Source organism: Cavia porcellus, unplaced genomic scaffold (genome assembly GCF_034190915.1).
Source record: "Cavia porcellus strain 051 isolate PalLab524CR breed Dunkin Hartley unplaced genomic scaffold, mCavPor4.1 scaffold_1, whole genome shotgun sequence".
NCBI lineage: Eukaryota > Metazoa > Chordata > Mammalia > Rodentia > Caviidae > Cavia > Cavia porcellus.
In genome coordinates, this window is record NW_026947484.1 from 95,909,635 (window position 1) to 95,931,722 (window position 22,088).

At 36.1% G+C, this 22,088-nt stretch overlaps 1 protein-coding gene and 1 pseudogene across 1 annotated transcript; both read left to right on the top strand.

The window, feature by feature from the left end:
* LOC134476596 (interferon alpha-21-like) overlaps positions 1-22,088 on the top strand; it is a 95,328-nt pseudogene that overhangs the window by 36,797 nt on the left and 36,443 nt on the right.
* On the top strand, positions 7,085-21,257 carry LOC134476594 (interferon alpha-4-like). The gene has a single exon (XM_063251932.1). It carries the CDS (start codon positions 11,258-11,260, stop codon positions 11,819-11,821), a length of 564 nt encoding a protein of 187 aa, XP_063108002.1. The 5' UTR covers positions 7,085-11,257; the 3' UTR covers positions 11,822-21,257.

A 22,088-nucleotide genomic window follows, 5' to 3' on the forward strand; every position in this document is an offset into this window, starting at 1 on the left:
GAAGTCAGTGTGGAGATTCCTCAAAAAACTAGGTTGGAGACCCCATTTGACCCAGCTATTCCCCTTCTCGATATCTTTCCAAAAGAATTAAAAACTTCATACTGTAGTGGTATATGTGCACCCATGTTTATAGCAGTATAGTTTATAGTAGCCCGATCTTGGAAACAACATAAATACCCATTGACTGAGGAATGGATAAGAAGGACCTGGTATTTCTATTCAGTGGAGTACTACTCAGCCATAAAGAATAATAAGCTGGACAATTTTATAGGTAAATGCATGCACCTTGAGGACATACTTATTAGTCAAATAAATATCTTTCATGTATAAACATCATATTGTTTCATTAGTGTGACAAGCTAAAAGAAAAAAAAAAAACATACTTTGTCCCAGAGAGAGTGACTTCAGCCAAAGCAATGACTCAGGCCATACCTGCCTTTACTTTAACTGATAGTGAACCATTTTGAGTTGACTTTTGAACCTTTTGAGAAAATTTTGATTTCATACAAGGTTTGGGGGTTTTTTGCATGTGAATATGCAAATGTTCCAGTATGTTTACAGAGTTCCACTATGTTTATAGAAGGGTAGAGACAAGAAAAGTGCCCCAACAAGGTTGACACTGAAAGCATCTCACCCTGAACACTCATGATGCACAAGCACAGGAGATACTATTCATGAAGACAAGGCAACTCAAGTTTTTTGAATTCTCTTCAGAAGCAGGATGCTTTAAAGATAAACAGTCCAAAAGCAACAGGGTCTGACTACGTAAAAGAGCCTTTGTAAAACACAAATTAATCGTGCATATGAGAAGGTCCAAATTTCTCAAGGGAATAAATTTTCTGGAAGAAATTTTTTATCTTAATTGACTGGAGAAAAGACTTTAGCACATCAATTCTCTCTCCTTGCAATCTGTACATTCTGAAATATTTAGGAATATTTAAACCTTGGTCCCCTTCCTAAAAAGTAGGGCTCACAATGATCTGGATATAGTGTTACACCTCAATAATCCCAGGCTGAGGCAGGAGGATTGTTGGTGAGTGCTGGGCCAGTGTGGGCTGCATAGTGAATTCAAAGTCAGGTGAACTACATGGTGAGAACACACCCCCCCACACACACACAGAGACATAAAATTAGAGCCAGCAAAACACATGTACATAAGTAAAAATTAGAATTCTTCGGCATGAATGGGATAAAGGACCATTCTATCTCAGCATGTTAGAATTCACTATAATGATAGTGATAGTAGATTTGTAAATAAGGTAAACAAAAGAAGTTAAAACAAAAAGCTCATTTCTTGGGCTTGACATGTGGCACATGCCTGCAGTCCCAGCACTCATGAGGGTTGCCTGGGGTTCAAGTTCATACTGGGATGGTATATTGTGAATCAAGGCCAGTTTAGATCCTTAGGTCATCAAAGGGCTACTGTGAGCCCTATTTGCTGTGATTCCATATGAAAAGCACTTCTGGCTCTGAAGGCTCTGGGGCACTATCTTAATGCCTAGAAAGCCTTTGGTGCCGTGGACTCAGCTGGGATTCCTGTGCACAGGGCCTTGGTTCAGGTGGGCCAGCTTCATTCTGGACAGTGCAGAAGTTCCATGTGACTTGATGGGACTATTGTGTTACTGTACATGCAGAGATATAGCAGTATCTTGGTTTTATTTCAGATGTGGTATATGTTTGTTAAATCAAAATGTTGTATAACAGTAATGGACACAGAGAACATAGAATCCAACTTCATATCATTGTGGGAGGCTGGTATATGTATGAAACATCTTCATTTTATTTATATCTCTTGCCCTCCAGGTCCTCTCTTTCAATTTGTGGACCCATTCCTACTGATAAAAAAATCTATATCTATTTCTTAATATTTGACTCATTACTTAATTTTGGTCTTCTTATAAAGCATATATCACACAGTATTTCACTGTGTGTCTGACTGTCTTTGGTCAGTGTTATAGATTCAACATGTGTCCATTTTTCCCACAAATAACTCAAATGGATCCTTTGTAGCAGAGAAGTACTTTATTGTGTATGAACACTACATTTTATTTATCCATTATCTTTTGGGGAAAACAGCTATTTCCAAAATCTAACTTCGTAAATTGTGCTGCAATAAAAATGCATATTCATGCTTCACTGATATACGATATCTTTTAACATATTTGAGAAATAGCTAGTAGGAAAACAGACTGGTGGAACAAGATTTCTATTTCTCATTTTCAGAGATCTTTACACAGATTTTCACAGTGGTACTAGTTTACACTGCTTTGAAAAATGCAGAAGGAAGGGGCTAGTAAAGAGTTCAGCAACAAAGCAACTGCTTGGCAGGTTCAAGGTCATGAGTTCCATAAGTGTCAAAATAATAATAATAATAGTAATAATAGTAATAATAATACGGGCTCCTCTTTCTACACAGCTTCATTAACATTTCTTATCTAATTTCCTACAAGTACTCATTATTTCTGAAGATTGAATCCCTGTGTTGTTTTAATTTGCATTTCTGATATGGCCAGTGATACCGAACTTTCCAATGTAGTTACTGGCCATTTGGACTTCCACTTTGCAGAAGAGTCTAATCATAACAGTTGCACATATTTGGACGGGGTCTTCTAGTTTGAAAGGTTTGATTTTTGAGTGATTATACTGATGTTAATCTTCTGCCTGAGGAGTAGCTGGTTATAATTTTTCTTATTGTGGAGAATGTTTCTCTTTTGTTACTTATTTTCTTAGCAGAGCAGAAGTGAATTTGATATAATCACATTTCTTCCTTCTTGAAGCTATTGCTTGTGCAACTATGTTTCTATTCACAAAGTCTTTGTCCACACCTATGTCTCAAGAGTTTTACTTACCTCAAGTTCCAGCAGGTTAAGTGTTTCTCTTTTAACACTTTGATTTTTGGTTAACTTTGATTTTACTGTAATACAGTGTGAAAAATGGAGCTAGCACCAATATTTTGCTTGAGTGGAAAACAGCTTTCTCAGCAACATTTAGATTAAAAAAAAAAAGCTATTTTTCTTCCAGGGTAAGTTCTTGACCCCTTAGTCAAAGATCAGGTAGCAGAATATTTCTGGGCTGGTTTCTGCATCCTCTATTCTTTTCCACTACATCACCTGTCTGCCACTATTCCATTTCCATTCTGTTTTTAATCACTGTAGCTTTGTAACAGAATCTGAAATCTAGGACTGGGATGCCTCCTGCTTTGTTCTTGTTGCCCAAAATTTACTGTGCCCTTCTGAGTCTCTTTTGGTTCCATATGAATTTTAGCATTCTTTTTTCTAGTTCCATGGATGTTGTTGCTGGCATATTGATGGGACTACATTAAATCCATATTTAAATTATGGTATTACAGTCATTTGGACAACGTTGGTGCTGCCTATCCAGGAACAGGGAATATCTTTCAACTTTCTGATGTTTTTTGTCTCCTTGTATATCCGTATTGCTTTTATTGCACGTTTTTCACTTCTCTGATTAGCTTAATTCCTAAGTATTTCATTATTCTTGATGCTATTGTGAATGGTATTATTTTCCTAATTTCTTTCCCACAGTGTTCCTCTTTGGTGTTCAGGAATGATACAAAGCTTGGACAAAGAATCTGCACTCTGCTGCATTGCTGAATTTGATTAAGTCTAGTGTTCTGGTGGGATTGTTTTAGAAGTTCTATGTAATGGACCTTGTCTTCCTCAAATAAGGAGAAGATGAATTCTTCTTTTCCTGTACATATTTCTTTTTTTGTTTCTCCTTCCTGATTGTCCTGGGCAATGTTTTGAATATTATTTTGAAGATGAATAGTGATAGTAAATATCCTTCTCTTATTCCTTACCTTAAAAACAGTCTTTATAGCTTTTCCATATTTGATACGATGTTGACAGGCAGTTAAAATTTTTTTTTAAGAAAGGAAAAGAGAAAAAAGAGTAGAATACAGAATTTCAAAAAATAACAAGAAGAAATCAACACTAATTCACATGTTACACATTGTTATACTAGAAGTAGTTGCACAAGTCACAAAATCTAAACATAAAAATGAACAGACAAGCAATGACAGCACAAACTATTCATTCTTATGAACTAACAGAATAAGTAGTATGGATATTTAACTTGCACACTTAAATATACAATCATATGTGTATACCTACAAGTTGTCTTTCTGTTTGAGCAATTTCACTTTCATTACTACAATATCTGTTGTACACTTTGGATCATATTACTCTTTCAGTTTACTACTATTTATTTTTTTATACTAGAAGACAATACGATATTTAGAAATGTGACTGATTTATTTCACTTATGTTTGTAGTCTCAAGTTGCCTCCATTTACCTAGAAAAGCCTCCAGGTCATCTTTTTATGGCTGAGCAATATTCCATTGTACTAAAATACCTCACCTTTTTCATCCATTCTGTGGTGGATGGGCATTTTGATTGATTCCAATATTTAGCTATTACAAATTTGGTGCTTCTATGTACATGGGTGTACGTATATCACTGTGACATGACATTTTCAATTTTTCTGATTAAATACTCATGAGAGAAATAGCTGGATTGAATGGGACTTCCAGTCAAAGTTTTTTGAGCAATCTTCATACTGATTTCCACAGTGGCTGCACCAGTCTACATTCCCAACAGTCCCCACAGTCCTGCCAATATTTGTTATCAGTTCACTTCTTGATGGTAGTCATTTTTTCTGCAGTGAGATGAAATCTTAATGCCATGTTAACTTCCATTTCTCAAATGGCCAGTGATGGTAAACATTTCTTCATGTATTTATTTGTGATTTGTATACCTTCATCTGAGAAATGCGTATTCATCTAAATGCCCATTTCTGGAGTGGGTCTTTGAATTGGGGGGCCTTGATGTTTTTCAATATTTTGTATGTTCTAAATATAAGTCTTTTGTCTGAGGAACTACTGACTAAAATTCTTTCCCATTCTCTAGATTTTCTTCTCACTTTGTTGGTGATTTCATTTGAAATGAAAAACCTTAAATAAGATGAGATCCCACGGTGCTGGGGATTTAGCTCAGTGGCCTAAGCACCTACCTTGAAAGCAGGCAGTCGTGAGTTTGATCCCTGGTACCGATAAAATAATGAAAAAGACAAAAAAAAAAAAAGATGAGATCACACTTCTTGCTATAAAACTCTTTTATCAGCTTCAGGAAGGTCATTCTATAATAATTTTTCAGAAATTTAAATTATGAATGAAGATTTTTCTCAAAAATTTTGTACACTGAAGGATATGGTCTTGTCATTTGATTCCTTGTTTCTGTTTATGTGCTCAATTGCATTTATTGGTTTGCATACACTGAGTCATCCTTGCCCTTTTGGGGTGAGAGCCACATGGTCAGGATACCTTATTTTTTGATTAGTTGCATTCTATGTGCCACTATTTTGTTGAGGATATTTTTTCTTTATTCTTTAATGAGATTGCTTATAGTTTACTTGTTAGTTGGGTTATTCTCTAATTTTGGCATCAGAGTTAATGATAGTGTCCATATATAAGTTTGGAAGAGCTATATTCTTTTCAGTTTCATTGATCATTTTGAGGATGACTAGTGTTCTATCCCCTTGGAAGACAACTTATACAATTGAATGGTGAATCTTTCAAGGAGTGTCGTCTTCTTAATTTGTGGGGTTTGTATTACTCTCTCCACTTCAGTGTCTCTTATTGGACTGTTCAGACTATTGATGTATTCCTGCTTCAGTTTTAATAACTCAAATGTGTTTAGGAAACCACAAACTTTTTTGCCATGCTCCAATTTATTGGAATACAATTTTCATAGTCCTTATTAATGATCTTCTGGTCTTCAGCAATATCTGTTGTGATTCTTACTGTGCTTTCTAAGTGCAATGAAATGAGTGGTTTTTTTTTCCTTCTTTGAGTCAGCTTAGCTAAATGTTTATCAATTTAATTCATTCTTTGAAAGAACCAGTTCATCTCATTAATTCTTTGCATTAGTTTTTCTCTTGATTTTGTTAATATCTACTCCAATTTTATAACTGCTTTAATGGCTCCTACATTTCTTTGGACTGTTCTTGTCTTTTAGTCTGCAGTGGTAGATTATTAGTTTATTTCATTTTGATTAGTTTGTTTTAAAAATAGCTATTGTAGCAATAAATAAATTAAAAATGAAAACCTCCAAGGAGATGTCAAAGCCTTATCCAGAGCTTCCTCTATGCTGATGTCACAAGCTGATTTTGAGGAAAGAATTGCTATAGAGCCCTGCAAAAACCTGTCTTGGTAGCAGGCTATGTTCCAAGCCTTTCCTCTGCCAGGCTCTGGGGATCCTATTACCTTAATTGACTGGAGTGATAGGACCTCTTTATGGTACTTCCCAGAATTTTCTTCCCTAATACCTGTACCAGAAGCCACCAGCCAGGGCACTGTTCACGATCTCTCTACCCAAAGGGGTCTGTTTCATTCCTCCCACAGAATCTAGGCTGAGGGCCTCACTTTGCCTTCAGGCCAAAGTTCAGGGCAGTGAAGGCTGTATGAGAGGCTCCTCATACAGCCTTAGGCTTGCCTAGTATTTGGATCAATCATAGGACTGCGCCTAGTGTGCTCCTAAAAAGCTGAATCACTTTCTGAATTGGATCTAGTGGCTCCTCTCTCAGATGCACAGGTCCCACTTGCTCTTTGTATTTCTTGCAGGACAGGTTTTCCCTTCTTAACAGTGAGTACTTGCTGGGAGTTGGCCAACAGCCATAAGAAAGATTCTAAATAATCCATACAGAGAAATTCATATTTAATGGGAGAAATGGGAGACTTGAGCTATTCCTCTTGATGGATTGTTGGGGCACAATTATAATGTAGAAACACAACCATAAGATGCAAACACAGATATTTCATGAGCAATTAGAGGTCTCTGGCCAAGTTACACTTCTGCTGTTTCTGCTGAATTCAAATGACCTTGATGGTGTCCACAGCCCAGCTGCATGCCTCTGATGAGCACTGAGTCAAAGTAATAGACTACACCTTAAGGCACCCTGGGCTAATTCAAGGACCCCTCCCCAGAATGTTCCTATATTATGGTAATTCCCTTAACTATGCTCACTCTCTAAGGGTCCTCTTCCCAAATATTTCTATACTATGGTGGTTCCCTAAACTATGCTTATCCTGTAAAGATCTGCTCTTCTTCCTCCCAGAGTGTTTCTATATTTTGATAAACAATTCTTTTGTTTCAAGACTATACTGCCTGTCAATATATGACTCAATGTACCTAACTAATTATGTAAAATTGATGGCTTGCTTTGAGTCTCCCATTTCTAAATTCCATATAAACTAAACTCTTCCTATATTCATGTCTGTTGCTTTTGAGGAATTATCCCTGCAACAGTCTACTGGTATGAAGTTCCAACAGTCTGCTTGTGTAAAGATTAAACGCTACTTTCTTATCTTCTCAGTACAGTCTTCCTTTCAGTTTCCTTTGGTTTGTTTTGGCCTGTGAATTTTCTGGAAACAGGGTAAGGCTTTTCTCTCCCTAGTCCTGCCTCCAGTGAGGATATACAAATATTTGTATAAGACACAAGCATAACCCCACAATTAACAAAGTTAATTAATAGCTGACATGCTATTAATTAATAGTAGGTCGATAACTGAGTGCAGGACAGTTTGTTTTGCTCCGCTCTGATTTTGAGAATTTCACACTGTTTAATAATTCTCAATATGATCTATGAAAGGATTTTGCCCCAGATAGGACACTGTAGCCCTTGGGAGGCTGGAAGGCAGAACCAAGGAACTCTATCTTGAGTTCAACTTTCTTGTCCCTAGGCAATTGAACTGTGGCACCAAATGAATACCAATGGGCTGCCAGTGCATCAGTAATGCCCCTTAGGCACCACCCCAAACCTAAGCTACATGTATGCCCCCACACCACGTGTCTGGCGGAGAGAATGCCAGACCCGAGAGAATGCGACACCGCAGAGGGTCAGGGGGTCTCTCCCCACATTCTTAAAATTAAAGTCGCTTTTATTTCATACTTCTTATCTTTTCAGCCACGCCAAAATTCTATCAGTCTACAGAATGTACACATTCCCAATTTAAATATCATTATTCAGGTTTGTAGAATGGAAAAGCTCATCCTAAAATTCCAATAAAATTGAAAGGGTGTCTGGATAGAAAAAACAATCGAAAAATAAAAAGAAACATGAGGCACTGTATTCTTCTTAACTTCAAAATATACCACAAAACACAGTAATACAGGCTTAATACAGGCAAATAAATATTTTAACTTTGTATTAATCATTCATCCTTATGTGTGACATCAAAACCATAACCAAAAAAAGGACAAAATACATACATTGGGCATCATCACAATTAAACATTTTCAGGATCAAGATTACTATGAGGACAATAAAAACTCAAGTTATAGAAGAGACAGACTGTACATAAAGCACAGATACAGAATGGTCTAGTATCCAAAACATTTAAAGAACTGGTAAAACTCAATAACCATCAGAAAAGCATTTGTCCAAAGAAGGTACATAAAAGGACACAGGACAGCAAGCACTTAAAAATCTACTGACACCATTAGTCAGTAAGAAATGCAAATCAAAACCAGACACAAATGCAACCTCTAAAACAATCTGGAATGAAAATAATTTAAAGAACATGTTCTGAAAATATGGAGAAATGGGAAGTTTCTCACATTTCTGACAAATTACTATGCTAATGACAAAGGATACAAATTTCAGATTTCTGGAAAAGATATCAAGACATAAATGAATAAAAGATAGTCTCGTTAATCAATAGTCCTAGAAAAACTGGCTTTCCAAATGTCAAAGACCAGGTCCAAGTCCAACACCATGCACTCGAGTAAAATTGAAATGGATCAAAGTTCTAAATATTAAAATGAAAATACTAAATCTTCTGGAAGAGAGTATAGACAGGACTCTTCAAGACATGGGTATAGGTAAAGATTTCATGAACAGAACATTAATCACACAGGAAACAATACAAAATTCAATAATTGGGTTATCATTCTAATAAAAAGACTTCACATATCAAAGGAAATCAACAGTGGAATGAAAAGACAACACCACACAGTGGGAAAAAATCTCAACCAGTTGTTCTTCAAAGGAATTATATCCATAACATATAAAGAATTAAAAGGAATTAGAACCACCCAAAACTAAAGACCCAGTTCAAAAATGGACACCTGTGAGGAATATAAACTTGTCAGATGAAGAAATTCAAATCACAAATAAATACATGAAAAATGTTCCAACATCATTGGATAGTACAGAGATACAAATAATATTATGCTGTCACACAATTTTACTCCAGATAGTGTGAGTATCATCAAGAAATCAATCAATATTGGAGAGGTATGGGAAAAAAAGGACCATGCTACTTCACTGAGGAGAGTATAGACTGGTACAACTACTGTGGAAATCAGTATGGAGAATCCTCATAAAACTAGGACTACAGGTTCCATTTGATCCAGCTATTTAACTTTTGGGTTTCTCCCTAGACCACATTGATATATGCACACCCAAGTGTACAGCATCACAGATTGTAGTAGCAAAATCTTGGAGACAAATCAGGGTTCATCAACTGAGGAACAAATAAACAAGATGTGCAGGGTTTTGTTTTTTAATACAATGGAGTACTACTAAAGCAAGAAAAATGAGCCATTTCTAAGTAAATAGATGCAGCTTGAGAATATATTTGAAGTAAAATAGATCAGACTCATGTGTGTAATCACTGCATTGTCCTCTAGATAAACTGGAAAAGTAAATAATGATTGAAATCCACAATAGATACTGTAAAACGGAAGAAATTCTCCAAAAGGAAGAGAGCAACTAAGGTGGGGAAAGGCAGAAAGAAAGGAAGGGAAAAGGAAAAAAAAGATTACAAAAAGATAACATGGAAAAAATTTGTAAAATGAAAAAGGAAGAGGTGTTGAAGAAAACAGAAGCGATTGGGAAAAAGGAATCAAAATATTTCATACACAGGTACAAAGTCTGCATCATTAGTAAGAGCATTATGTTTATCCAAAATGTCACAATAAACAATTTCTAAAAGGTAAAAGAAGTCCCTAAGTGGGCCCTTGTTTTACAAACTCAGTTGTTCACAAGAGCTGGTTATATTTCAAACTGGTTTTAAGTCAAGACTACATTTTCCATAAAAATTAATGAAAAAACCTGTTATACACTCCAAAGCTAAAAAAACCTTAACTAAATTTTTCATTGTAACAAGGGTTATATACTATATATAATTTATCATAAACACCAATAATCTTCCTGGTGTACTCACAAAGAAATTATACAGTGTGCCTAATTTCATACTATACACACCATTCAAGGTGACGTCATGGTTTTCAGGAAAAAGCGAAGGAATGGAAAGTGGTTCTTCTTTGGAAGGAGATTTCTTTTCCATAAGAACATCAGGAATTGGGCTTTCACCTGCATCTGGGCTCAATTGATGTTTACCTATGCTTACATAGGCTTTTCAAGAATAGCAAGTCCTGTTTAGCAGCACATAAGTGCCTGGCATTCGGATTGTAACTCAAAACTTGGATGATGACTTGAAACTAACATTCGGATCTAAATCAACTTGCTGATATATGAAGGCAGACATAACTGAAACATCCACTGTGACTCCTTACTTCCTATTATGTGTCTTTTATTTCTCATTTTTGAAAAAAATACAACTTATAATTCCATGGGTCTTATTTCAGTTAACATGAGGACACAAGGTCACTCAATTATTCACATAAAACTCAAGTTTATATCTTTCATCATGACAGAGTAGCAATCCACTGCATGCAAATACATAAGCTTCATGTATTCATAAGTTGTTGGAAATAAAGGTTGCTTCCATGATATAGGGATGATAAATTCTGCTACTATACAATTTTCAGCTTAAAATTTTTATATAGTCATCTTAATTTTGTTTAATTAAAAAATTCACATTTTTATATGTAAAAACACAAATTCAGTCCATAAATATTACATAACAGTGCCTTTGAATTGTAATCAGAAATTCATTTAGGAAACCATAATCTATGAAAGTGCATATGGCCTGTGGAGTGAAGGAAGTGATGAAAGCAAAGTGGTGAGAAACTTTACTGAAAACTCCAGTAGAGAAAACAAAAAGAAACAGGAAAACAGAAGTAGAAAATAAAGGAAAGACATTTAGAAAATGAAGCTGGTATGTTCTCTATTTAAATCGTCTGAACACACCAGAGTCTTCAGAGAACCCACAGGCAAAGGTTCAGGATCACACATCCATCTCAAACAGCCAAGCAGCATCAGCAGGATCCCATGGCCTGGCCATTGACTGGATTGGTGGCCCTGCTGGTGCTCACCATCATGGCATCATGCTCTCTGGCCTGCACCCTGCCACAGACCCACAGCCAGAGGAATGCCAGGGCCCTGCTTCTCCTGGAACAAATGAAGAGAATTTCCACTTTCTCCTGCCTGAAGCACAGACAGGACTTTGGATTGGCTCAGCTGAACTTCGATGGCAAGCAGGTCCAGGAGGCTCAGGCCTTCTCGGTCCTCCATGAGATGGCCAGGCAGACCTTCAACATCTTCACATCAGAAGACTCATCAGCTGCCTGGAACCAGAGTCTCCTTGACACCTTCTGCACTGGCCTCCATCAACAGTTGAATGACCTGCAGGCCTGCTTGACCCAGGACACGGGGCTGGAAGAGCCTTCCCTGTTGCATGAGGACTCCAGACTGGCTGTGAGGAAATACTTCCACAGGATCGCTGTCTACCTGAAGGAGAAGAGCTACAGTCCTTGTGCCTGGGAGGTGGTCAGAGCAGAAATCGTCAGATGCTTCTCTTCATCAGAAGAACTGTTGAGAAAGATGCAGCACTAAGGAATGAGTCCTGGTTTAACAAGAAAATCATTTACATCGATTGCATGACACTTTCACGATTCTATCATTTCCAAGATTCCCATTTAGGCTCTATTCATAACCTGCTTTGTTTGTCCATTTTTATCAGGAGTCCTGGGCAACATTGTGATCATCTCTATATGTTTTTCTTCCAGCTCATTTTTCAAACATAAAAGTATTTATTTATTGGTGTATTTAAGATTTATTTAACTATAAGACATTTTGTGTTTACTATGCATAAAATATGCAGACTTCTAAATTACAGTTAATAAAACATGTTCTTTACATTTGCTCAATTTGTCAGTTTGCTTTTTCCATTGGATTTGTGTCATATGAACCCTTCGTATATGTGTTTGTCCTTTAAAAGATACTCCAGATGGCAGAGTAGTAAGCAACAAATAGCCCCTTGAGAGACACCATCTAGAATTGGGGGTACACCATCGTGAAGAACACAAGAAAGAAGAAAATTGGTACCCTGGACATAGAAGAGTCTGAATTTTGAATTGAAGCTCAGAGACAGTGAAAAGGAAAACTTCAATGAAGAAGGCAGTATCTGGTGGCGGCTTCGCCATCAGCCAGACTCACTGCTTGAGAGCAGCTGTTGGAACCTGGGGACATGTGGTGGTAGTGGCAGCTGGCAAGCCCTCAGGCCTCTGTGGAAAGGTTTGATGGCAGAGGGGAGCAGTGGACATGGAGAACATTGCTGGATGCTGTTGAGTGCCAAGGAATTGGTCCTCCTGTGGAAGAGACCATTGGTTGGCAGTCATTTTGGAGCTGGGCCAGATAAGTCCAGAATGAAAACTATTGATAGCTTCCTCCAGCAGATTTTAGCTGGGCACAGAACTGTGCAAAAATGCTAGGATGATGGTGAGCCAAATCAGTCTGGTCTCAGGACAGGGCTGCTAAAGTTCTCTGCTTCTGTCCTCAAAGCAAAACCTGGATTGTGGAGGTGAAGTAACAGGGTTTGGGATGCTGTCTCCACAGTCTACTAGTGAATCCAGAGAGAATCCTGAAAGTGGACAATGTTTTTGTTTTGTTTTGTTGTTGTTTTTCTTTTCTTCTTTTCTTGTTTGATTTATTTATTTTTTAATCACTCTTTCACTTCCATCATTTTCCTTTCTTTTTTTTTTTTTAAGCATGAGTGTGGTTCTTAATCTCCTTGTAGGTCTGGTTTTTGTTCTGTTCTACCTTTTATTTCTTCCAGCTCTCTTTTTCATCAGTCTTCTGCATCGATGTCTCCAAGTTGGTGGGATCCATTTTTATGCTTGTAATCCAAGCTACTTGTAATCTTTTTCTTTCCCACTTTTCTGTGTTCTCTTTAATCTATTTTGAATCTTAACACTTGAGACAGAATTGACATAATTACACATTGATATACTGAATACAATTGTTGTGCATTCTGTTGAAAAGATATGAGAAGACACTTAAACAAGACATAACCTCAGAGATTTAGTTCACTAAAGCAAACCAAGGAAAGAGTGAGGCTGGAAAATTTGAAAACCCACACCAGGTCTCTGCAAAATGGTAACAAAGCAATTGGATAAGGCTCTGGAAAAAATGAAACCAAAAATACTCTCTCAAAACTAGAAAAGGAACATGAAAAATCAATCCAGCAACTACTAGATGAGACAAACAGAATAATTTAAGATTAATTGGAGTCAGTGAACAAGCAGGATATACCACAAATGACATTAAAAATATGTTCACAGACATTGTGACAGAAAACTTTCCTGGTAGAGAAAAATACAAATAAGTGAGGCATAGAGAACTTCAATTACCAATTATCAAAACAATTCTGCATTCAGGCATGTCATAGTCACGATTCCAGAAACTCAATACAAGAAAAGAATTTGAAAAGCTGTTAGGGAAAAGAAAAAAGTCACCTATAAAGGAGAACACATCAGGATTACAGCTGACTTCTCAGTACAAACTGTCAAGTCTAGGAGAGCTTGGAGTAAAGTACTGCAAGTTCTAAAGGAAAACAACTTTCAACCCAGATTGATGTATCCCACAAAACTATCTTTCAAAATTGATCCAGAAATAAGATACTTCCATGACAAAGAATAGCTGACAAAAATATATGACAACCAAACCTGCACTCCAAAATGTTCTGAAGGACATTCTAGAGTGAGATAACAAAGACGTCATTTCCACGAACACTAAAAGAAGGAATTCACCAGGAAAAGCAAACGATTACAGGGAAAGGGAAAAAAAGATGTGAGGGGGGCAATAGCAGGAAAGTAACATGACAACAATAAATCTATACATATCAGTTTTAACCATCAATATTAAAAGTCTCAATTCACCAATCAAAAGACACAGACTGGCAGAATGGATCAAGAAACTGAGATCCAATAACATGCTATCTACAAGAAATACATTTACCCCAAAAAGAATGTCTAAGGATGGAAAACAATACTCCATGCAAAAGACATTCGGAAAAAACAGGGGTTGCTATTCTATTTGCAGGTCATGTGAATTTCAAGCCAAGACTGATTAAGAGAGATAAAGAAGGTCACTACATTCTGGTAAAGGGAAGTGTCCAAGAGGAAGACATAGCAATCATTAATATATATACAACTAATATTAATGCATCTAGTTATATAAAACAATCATTACTGGGCATGAAAAATCGAGTAAGCCTTATTACAAATGTCTTGGGAGACCTTAATACCTCACTCTTACAAAAAGGCAGATCAACAAGACAAAAAATTAATAATGAAAAATTAATTAATGAAAAATTCCGAGACACATATGAATTACCTAAACTGAATCCAGAAGTGACAAGAATTCTACATAACCCAATTATCAATACATGAAACTAAAGATGTAATTAAAATCATGTTAACAAAGAAAAACCTAAGTCCTCACAGATTCACTGCTGAACTTTACAGGAAATTTAATGAAAACTTAACACCACTACTTTTCAAATTCTTAAATGAAATTGAAAGAAAAGTAATACTCCCAGATCCATTTTTAGAAACAAGCATTACTCTAATTCCAAAACCAGAGAAGGACCCAATGAAGAAAGAGAAATACAGGTCAATCTCTCTAATGAACATTGATGGAAAAATCCTTAATAAGGTACTGGCAAACAGACTGCAGCAAAATGGCAAAAAAGAGTGTACCATGATCAAGTGGAGTTCATCCCAGGGATTCAGGCATGGTTCAACATAGTAAACTCCATAAATGTAATACATCATATTAACAGAGCCAAGGACAAAAATCACATGATCATCTCAATAGATACAGAATAAGCTTTTGGCAAAGTCCAGCATCCATTCATGATAAAAACCCTACATAAAATTGGTATAGATGGTCTTTATCTCAATCTGATAAAACCCATCTATAAAAAATCAACAGGCAACATCTTATTAAATGTACAAAACCTGAACATTTTAACTCTAAAATGAGGAACCAGACAAGGATGTCCACTGTTTCTACTCTTAAACAACACAGTCCTGAAAACTTTAGGCAGAGCAATTAGACAAGAGAGATAAAGAAACAGAATAAAGATAGGAAAGGAAGAAGTTAAATTATCATTATTTTCAGATGACAAGTTACTCTACCTCGAAGACCCCAAAAACTCCACCAATAAACTTCTAGATTCAATCAGCAAACTTAGTAAGGTAGCTGGTTACAAAGTCCACATTTAAAAATCAATAGCCTTCTGGTACACAAATAGCAAATGTACTCAGAGAGAAATCAGGGAAACAATACATTTTACAATAGCAAACAAAAAATTGAAATAGCTAGGAATTAATCAAATGAAAGATGTAAAATACCTCCAAGTTGAAAACTATAGTACTCTGGAAAAGGAGGTTGATGAAGATATTAGAAAATAGAAAGATATCCCATGCTCTTGGGTAGGAAGAACATGTATAGTGAAATTGGTCATATTTCCAACACTGTTATACAGATTCAATGCAATCTTACAGAATTAGAAAAAACAATCCTAAAATTCATCTGAAATAAGAAGAGATCAAGAATAGCAAAGGTGATTGTTGGCAATAAAGTGAAGCCAGGGGCATCTCAATTCCTGACTTGAAATTATACTACAAAGCTAGTGTGAGTTTTAAAAAAATGTGTGCTACTGGAGAAAAAAAACAGACATGAAGATCAATGGAACCGATTAGAAGATGCAGAAATAACTGTAGACACACTAAGCTACTTTATCTTTGACAGTGGTGCCAAACACATTCTCCAAAAGAAACATAGTCGCTTTAATAAATGATGTTGGAAGAACTGGTTTTCACATGCTGAAGATTTAACCCGGACCCATATCTTTCACCAGTACTAAGCTAAATCAGAATGGATTAAAGATCTTAATATTATTACAAATGTTAGATATGTTGGGAGATAGAATAAGTAAAACTACTGAAAACATTGGTATAGGCAAAGACTTTATGAATAAAATCCAGATTGCACAGGGCTAACTACAAAGAATCAGCAAATGGGATCTTTGTCTACTAAAAAGCTTTTGCACAGCAAGAGAAACCACCAACAGAGTGAAGAGACAGCCCACAATGTGGGAAAAAATGTTTGCCAAGTGTTACTCAGATAAAGGATTACAATTGAAAATATATAAACAAAAACATTAGTCCTCACAGATTTAAAAACCCAATCCAAAAACGGGCATCTGAGAAGAACATACACGTAGCAGATGATAAAGTACAACAGCAAATAAATATGTGAAAAAAGCATTCAACAGCACTAGTCATTTGACAGTTGCTTTCGAGAATTAGAACAACACTGAAACTTTACCTCACCTCAGAAAAAATGTCTAGTACTAAGAAATGAACCAATTACAAATGATGGAGAGGTTGTGGCAAAAAAGAACTCTTCTCCATTGTTGGTGGGAATGTACTCTGGGGTGCAATTACTGTGAAAGTCAGTGTGGAGATTTCTCAAAAAACTAGGTTGGAGGTCCCATTTGACCCAGCTATTCCCCTTCTCGATATCTTTCCAAAAGAATTAAAAACATCATACTGCAATGATATATGGGCACCCATGTTTATAGCAGAATAGTGTTTAATAGCCGGATCTTGGAAATAACTTAAATGTCCATTGACTGAGGAATGGATAAGAAAGATGTTGTATTTATATTCAGAGAGTACTACTCAGCCATAAAGAATAATAAACTGGACAATGTTATAGCTAAATGCATGCACCTTGAGGACATACTTATTAGTGAAATAAATATGTCTTTCATATATAACCTCATATTGTTTCATTAGGGTGACAAGCTAAAATAAAAAATAAAACATGGATTTTGTCCCAGAGAGAATGACTTCATCCAAAGCAATGACTCAGGCCACACCTGCCTTTACTTTACCTAACTGATAGTGGACCATTTTGAGTTGACTTTTGAATGTTTTGAAAATTTTTTATGTGATACAAGGTTTGGAGTTTCTTTTTGCATGTAAATATGCAAATGTTCCAGTATGTTTATTTAATTGTTGTGCATCCTTTCTCTATTTAATTGTTGTGCATCTTTGCCAGAAAGCAATTGTCCATTATGTGGGTATCAATTTTGGGACTTCATATGGGTTCTTTGGTGGTTTGTCTATCTTGATAGCAATGCCATTTTGTTACGATGGGTATAATTTTGTGGTAAGTCATGGGATTAGGGAGGGTTGGAGCTCTAATTTTGTTCCTTTATCAAAGTTGATTAGACTATTATGAATCTTTTCTATTTCTACAGAAACGAAAGAATTAAAATAATAATTTTTAGGAAAAATGATGTTGGCATTTTGATAAAGGATTGTGTTTTCGGATCTTTATTATTTCCTTCTAATCATTTTTGGTTTTATTCTGTCTCTTAGATTCAATTTCTAATGAATGATATGAGGATATTTCCTTACTTTCTTCTTTTCTCATAAATGTACTTGGTCTTAATTTTTTTAAATGAATAAAAAGAAAAAAGATACTCCAAACTTCAATGTACAACCTTATGAAAGTATGGAAGAAGGAATCCATTTGCCCATCACTGTCAAACTCAAAATAAAAGGAGTAACTTATGCTCTCATGACCTGGGACCAAAGTGCAGTTGAAGAGTGCTCATGCAGTATGTGTGAGGCTCTGAGTTTGATCCACATCACTTCAAAAAACAATAAAATAAAATCATAGCTCACCGACTTTTATAGATAAACAACCTAAAAAGAATAATCATAGATACTATCAGATATATGAACTGCCACAGTGAAACAAAGGGAAAGCCAATAAAACCTTCTCAGGAACATATGGATGTTGAAATATGTTAAGATATAAAAATGAAAAAAATCAGACATCTAAATATCCACTGTTCTTCGAACCCATGACCTTCATTCAGAAAAAGGAAGCTGCTGGAAATTTTTGCATGGTGACTACAGTCTCAGCAATACAGGTGCTCATACAGAAAGGGTTTGGAGAGAAAAATTTAAACCAGGAGCTGGATTCATCAGGATCTAAAACAGCAAGTGAAGAGTCATACAGAAAACAAAGGTAAAAGAGTCTTAGAGTAGAAAGATAAAGGAATGGTGATAAAAGGGTTTTTAAGGAAATCAATCTGCTAAGGGAAGGAATTTTTGGAGTCATGTAAGGCATGAATTGAAACTGCCCACTACATCTCTCCCTCCACCTAACACCCCATTCAAAGGGACCTCCTTAATGTTCCTTTGTTTAGAGATTTTTGTGTTCTGATGGTTACTAATACGAGAGACAACACCAGGCACACACTCTCCTTCCTGAAAATACACAAGTGGCTGGTCTAGAACATGATTAAGATAGAGGAGTCAACTGGAGATCATGGAAAGAGGACAGAGATGATTAAAGTGTCTGCCAGAATCATGGCAGTCTTAGGAAATGGTTTATATTGAGCTACGTCTCCTTTCACATCACAAGATCTGAAATCTGCATGCTGAGTCCTTAAGATTCTCTCCATAAGCAGTAATCGATTGCAGTAAATGCTGAGAACACAGAGATTTCCTAGAGGGGTACAGACAAATAAAGTGCCCCCAACGAGGCTCACACTGAAACCATCTCGCTCTGAACACTCATGATGTACAAAACATAGGAGATTCTATTCATGAAGACAGGGCAACTCAAGTTATCTTGAATTCTCTTCAGATGCAGGCTGCTTTAAAAATAAACAGTCCAAAAGCAACAGGGTCTGACTTGTGGAAGAGCTTTCTAAAATACAAATAAATCATGTGCATATTGGAAGGTCCAAATTTCTCAAAGGAATGAATTTTTTGAAACAAATTTTTTATCTCAATTGACTGAAGAAAAGATTTTAAACATATGAATTATCTCTCCTTGCAGTCTGTGCATTCTACAATGTTTATGTATATTTAAACATTGGTTCCCTTCCTAAAGAGTAGAGCTCCCAATGATCTGGATGTAGTGTTATAACTCAATAATGCCAGGTTGAGGAAGGAGGATTGTTGGTGTGTTCCAGACCAGTGTGGGCTGCATAGTGAATTCAAGGTCAGCCTGAACTTCATGGTGAGAACACACACACACACACACACACACACACACACACACACACACTCAATTAGAGGCAGCAAAACACATGTACATGAGTAAAAAATTAGAAATCTTCACCATGAATGGGATAAAGAGCAATCTGTCTCAGCATGTGAAAGTTCACTATAATGATAGTGACAGTGGAGTCATTAATAAAGCAAACAAAAAGAAGTTAAACCAAAAAGTTCATTTCTTAAGCTTGACATGGTGGCACATGCCTGCACTCTCAGCACTCATGAGGATTGCCTAGGGTTCAAGTTCATACTGGGCTGGTATATTGTGAATCAAGGCCTTTTTAGATCCTTAGGTCATCAAAGGGCCACTGTGAGCCCTATTTGCTGTGATTCCATATGAAAAGCACTTCTGTATCTGAAGGCCCTGGGGGACGATCTTAATGCCTCGACCGCCTTTGGTGCTGTGGACTCAGCTGGGATTCCTGTGCACAGGGCCTTGGTTCAGGTGGGCCAGGTTCATTCTGGACAGTGCAGAACTTCCATGTGACTCTGTGGGACTTCTATGTTAGTGTACATGCACGGCTATAGCAGTATCTTGGTTTTATTTCAGATGTGGTATATGTTTGCTAAACAAAAATATTATTTAACAATAATGGACACAGAGAACATAGAATCCAAGCTGATATGTAAATCGATATTTTTTTAGCATATGTTTAAATAAACTAATGAATACAAACATTGCCGGAGGCTGGTACATGTACATGACACATCTTCATTTTATTTAAACCTCTTCCCCTCCAAGCCCTCTCCTTCAGTTTGTGCGCCCAGTCCTACTGATAAAAAAAAATCTATTTTTTATTAATTTATTCTTTTATTATAGACTCATATTTTGTCTTCTTATAAAGCAGATATTAAACAGTACTTCACTGTGTGTCTGATTTTCTTCGGCCAGTGTTATAGATTCAAGATGTGTCCATTTTTCCCACAAATAACTCAAATGGATCCTTTGTAGCAGAGAAGTACTATATTGTGTATGAATAATACATTTTCTTTATCCATTATCTTTTGGGGAAAATAGCTATTTCCAAAATCTAGCTTTGTAAATTTTGCTGCAATAAACGAGCATATATATGCTTCGCTGATATACGATATCTTTTAACTCAATTGAGAAAATAGCTAGTAGGAAAACAGAGGGGTGGAATAAGATTTCTATTTCTCATTTTGAGAGATCTTCACACGGATTTTCACAGTGGTGGTACTAGTTTACATTGCTATGAAAAATGCAGAAGGGAAGGCTTGGTACACAGTTCAGCAGCAAAGCAACTGCCTTGCAGGCTCAAGGTCATGACTTCCATCCTCAGTATCAAAATAATAAAAATAACAACAACAACAACAACAATAATAATACAGGGTTCCTCGTTCTACACAGCTTCATTAACATTCTTATTATCTAATTTCCTACATGTACCCATTCTTTCTGAATATTGAATCCCTGTGTTGTTTTAATTTGCGTTTCTGAAATGGCCAAGATTTTGAACTTTCCAATGTAGTTACTGGCCATTTGGACTTTCTCTTTGTAGAAGAGTCTAATCATAACAGTTGCACATTTTTGGACTAGGTCTTCTATTTTGAAAGGTTTGATTTTTGAGTGATTATATTGGTGTTAATCTTCTGCCTGAGGTGTAGCTGGCAATTATTTTTCCATTTGTGAAAGATGTTTCTTTTTCCTTGCTTATTTTCTTAGCAGAGCAGAAGTGAATTTGATATAATCACATTTCTTCCTTCTTGAAGCTATTGCTTGTGCAACTATGTTTCTATTCACAAAGTCTTTGTCCACACCTATGTCTTCAAGAGTTTTACTTACTTTGACTTCCAGCAAGTTAAGTGTTTCTCTTTTAACACTTTGATTTTGATTAACTTTGATTTTACTATAATACAGTGTGAAAAATGGAGCTAGCACCAATATTTTGCTTGAGGAGAAACAGCTTTCTTAGCACCTTTTAGATTTAAAAAAAAAAAAGGTATTTTTCTTCCAAGGTAAGTTCTTGGCCCCTTAGTCAAAGATCAGGTAGCAGAATATTTCTGGGCTGGTTTCGGCATCCTCAGTTCTTTTCCGCTGCATGACATGTCTGTGACTATGCCATTTCCATGCTGTTTTTAATCACTGTAGCTTTGTAACAGAATCTGAAATCTAGGACTGGGATGCCTCCTGCTTTGTTCTTGTTGCCAGAATTGATTGTGCCCTTCTGAGTCTCTTTTAGTTCCATATGAATTTTAGCATTCTTTTCACTAGTTCCGTGTGTGTTGTTAATGGCATATTGATGGGACTGCATGAAATCCAGATTTTATTTTATTTTATTTTTTAATTTTATTTAAGGAGAAAAAGAAAAAAAAGCAGAGAAAGGGTACAAGTTATACAGATTTACAGAAAAAAATAAACAGTAGGAAACCACTAGTTAATGGATTACATTTTGTCATCTCAGAAACAATTGTTCAAGTTACAAAATTAAAGCTTATAAAGTGGACATTCCAACAGTGAGACTGCAAACAGTTCTGTTCAATGATCCAACAAAACTCAGTAATATCATTATCTATCTAATACACTTAAATATACATGCAGTTATATCATTTAGAGTACTTTCTTTTCCTCTCTTTTGTACAATGACAATTATACACTTTGGGTTTTGTTGCTCCCACAGTTCTTATTACTTTTCTGGAAGAGAGTAGAACCAAATGTGACATAACAGAACAGTCAGTCAAATCAAAAGGATGGACGTAATAGATAA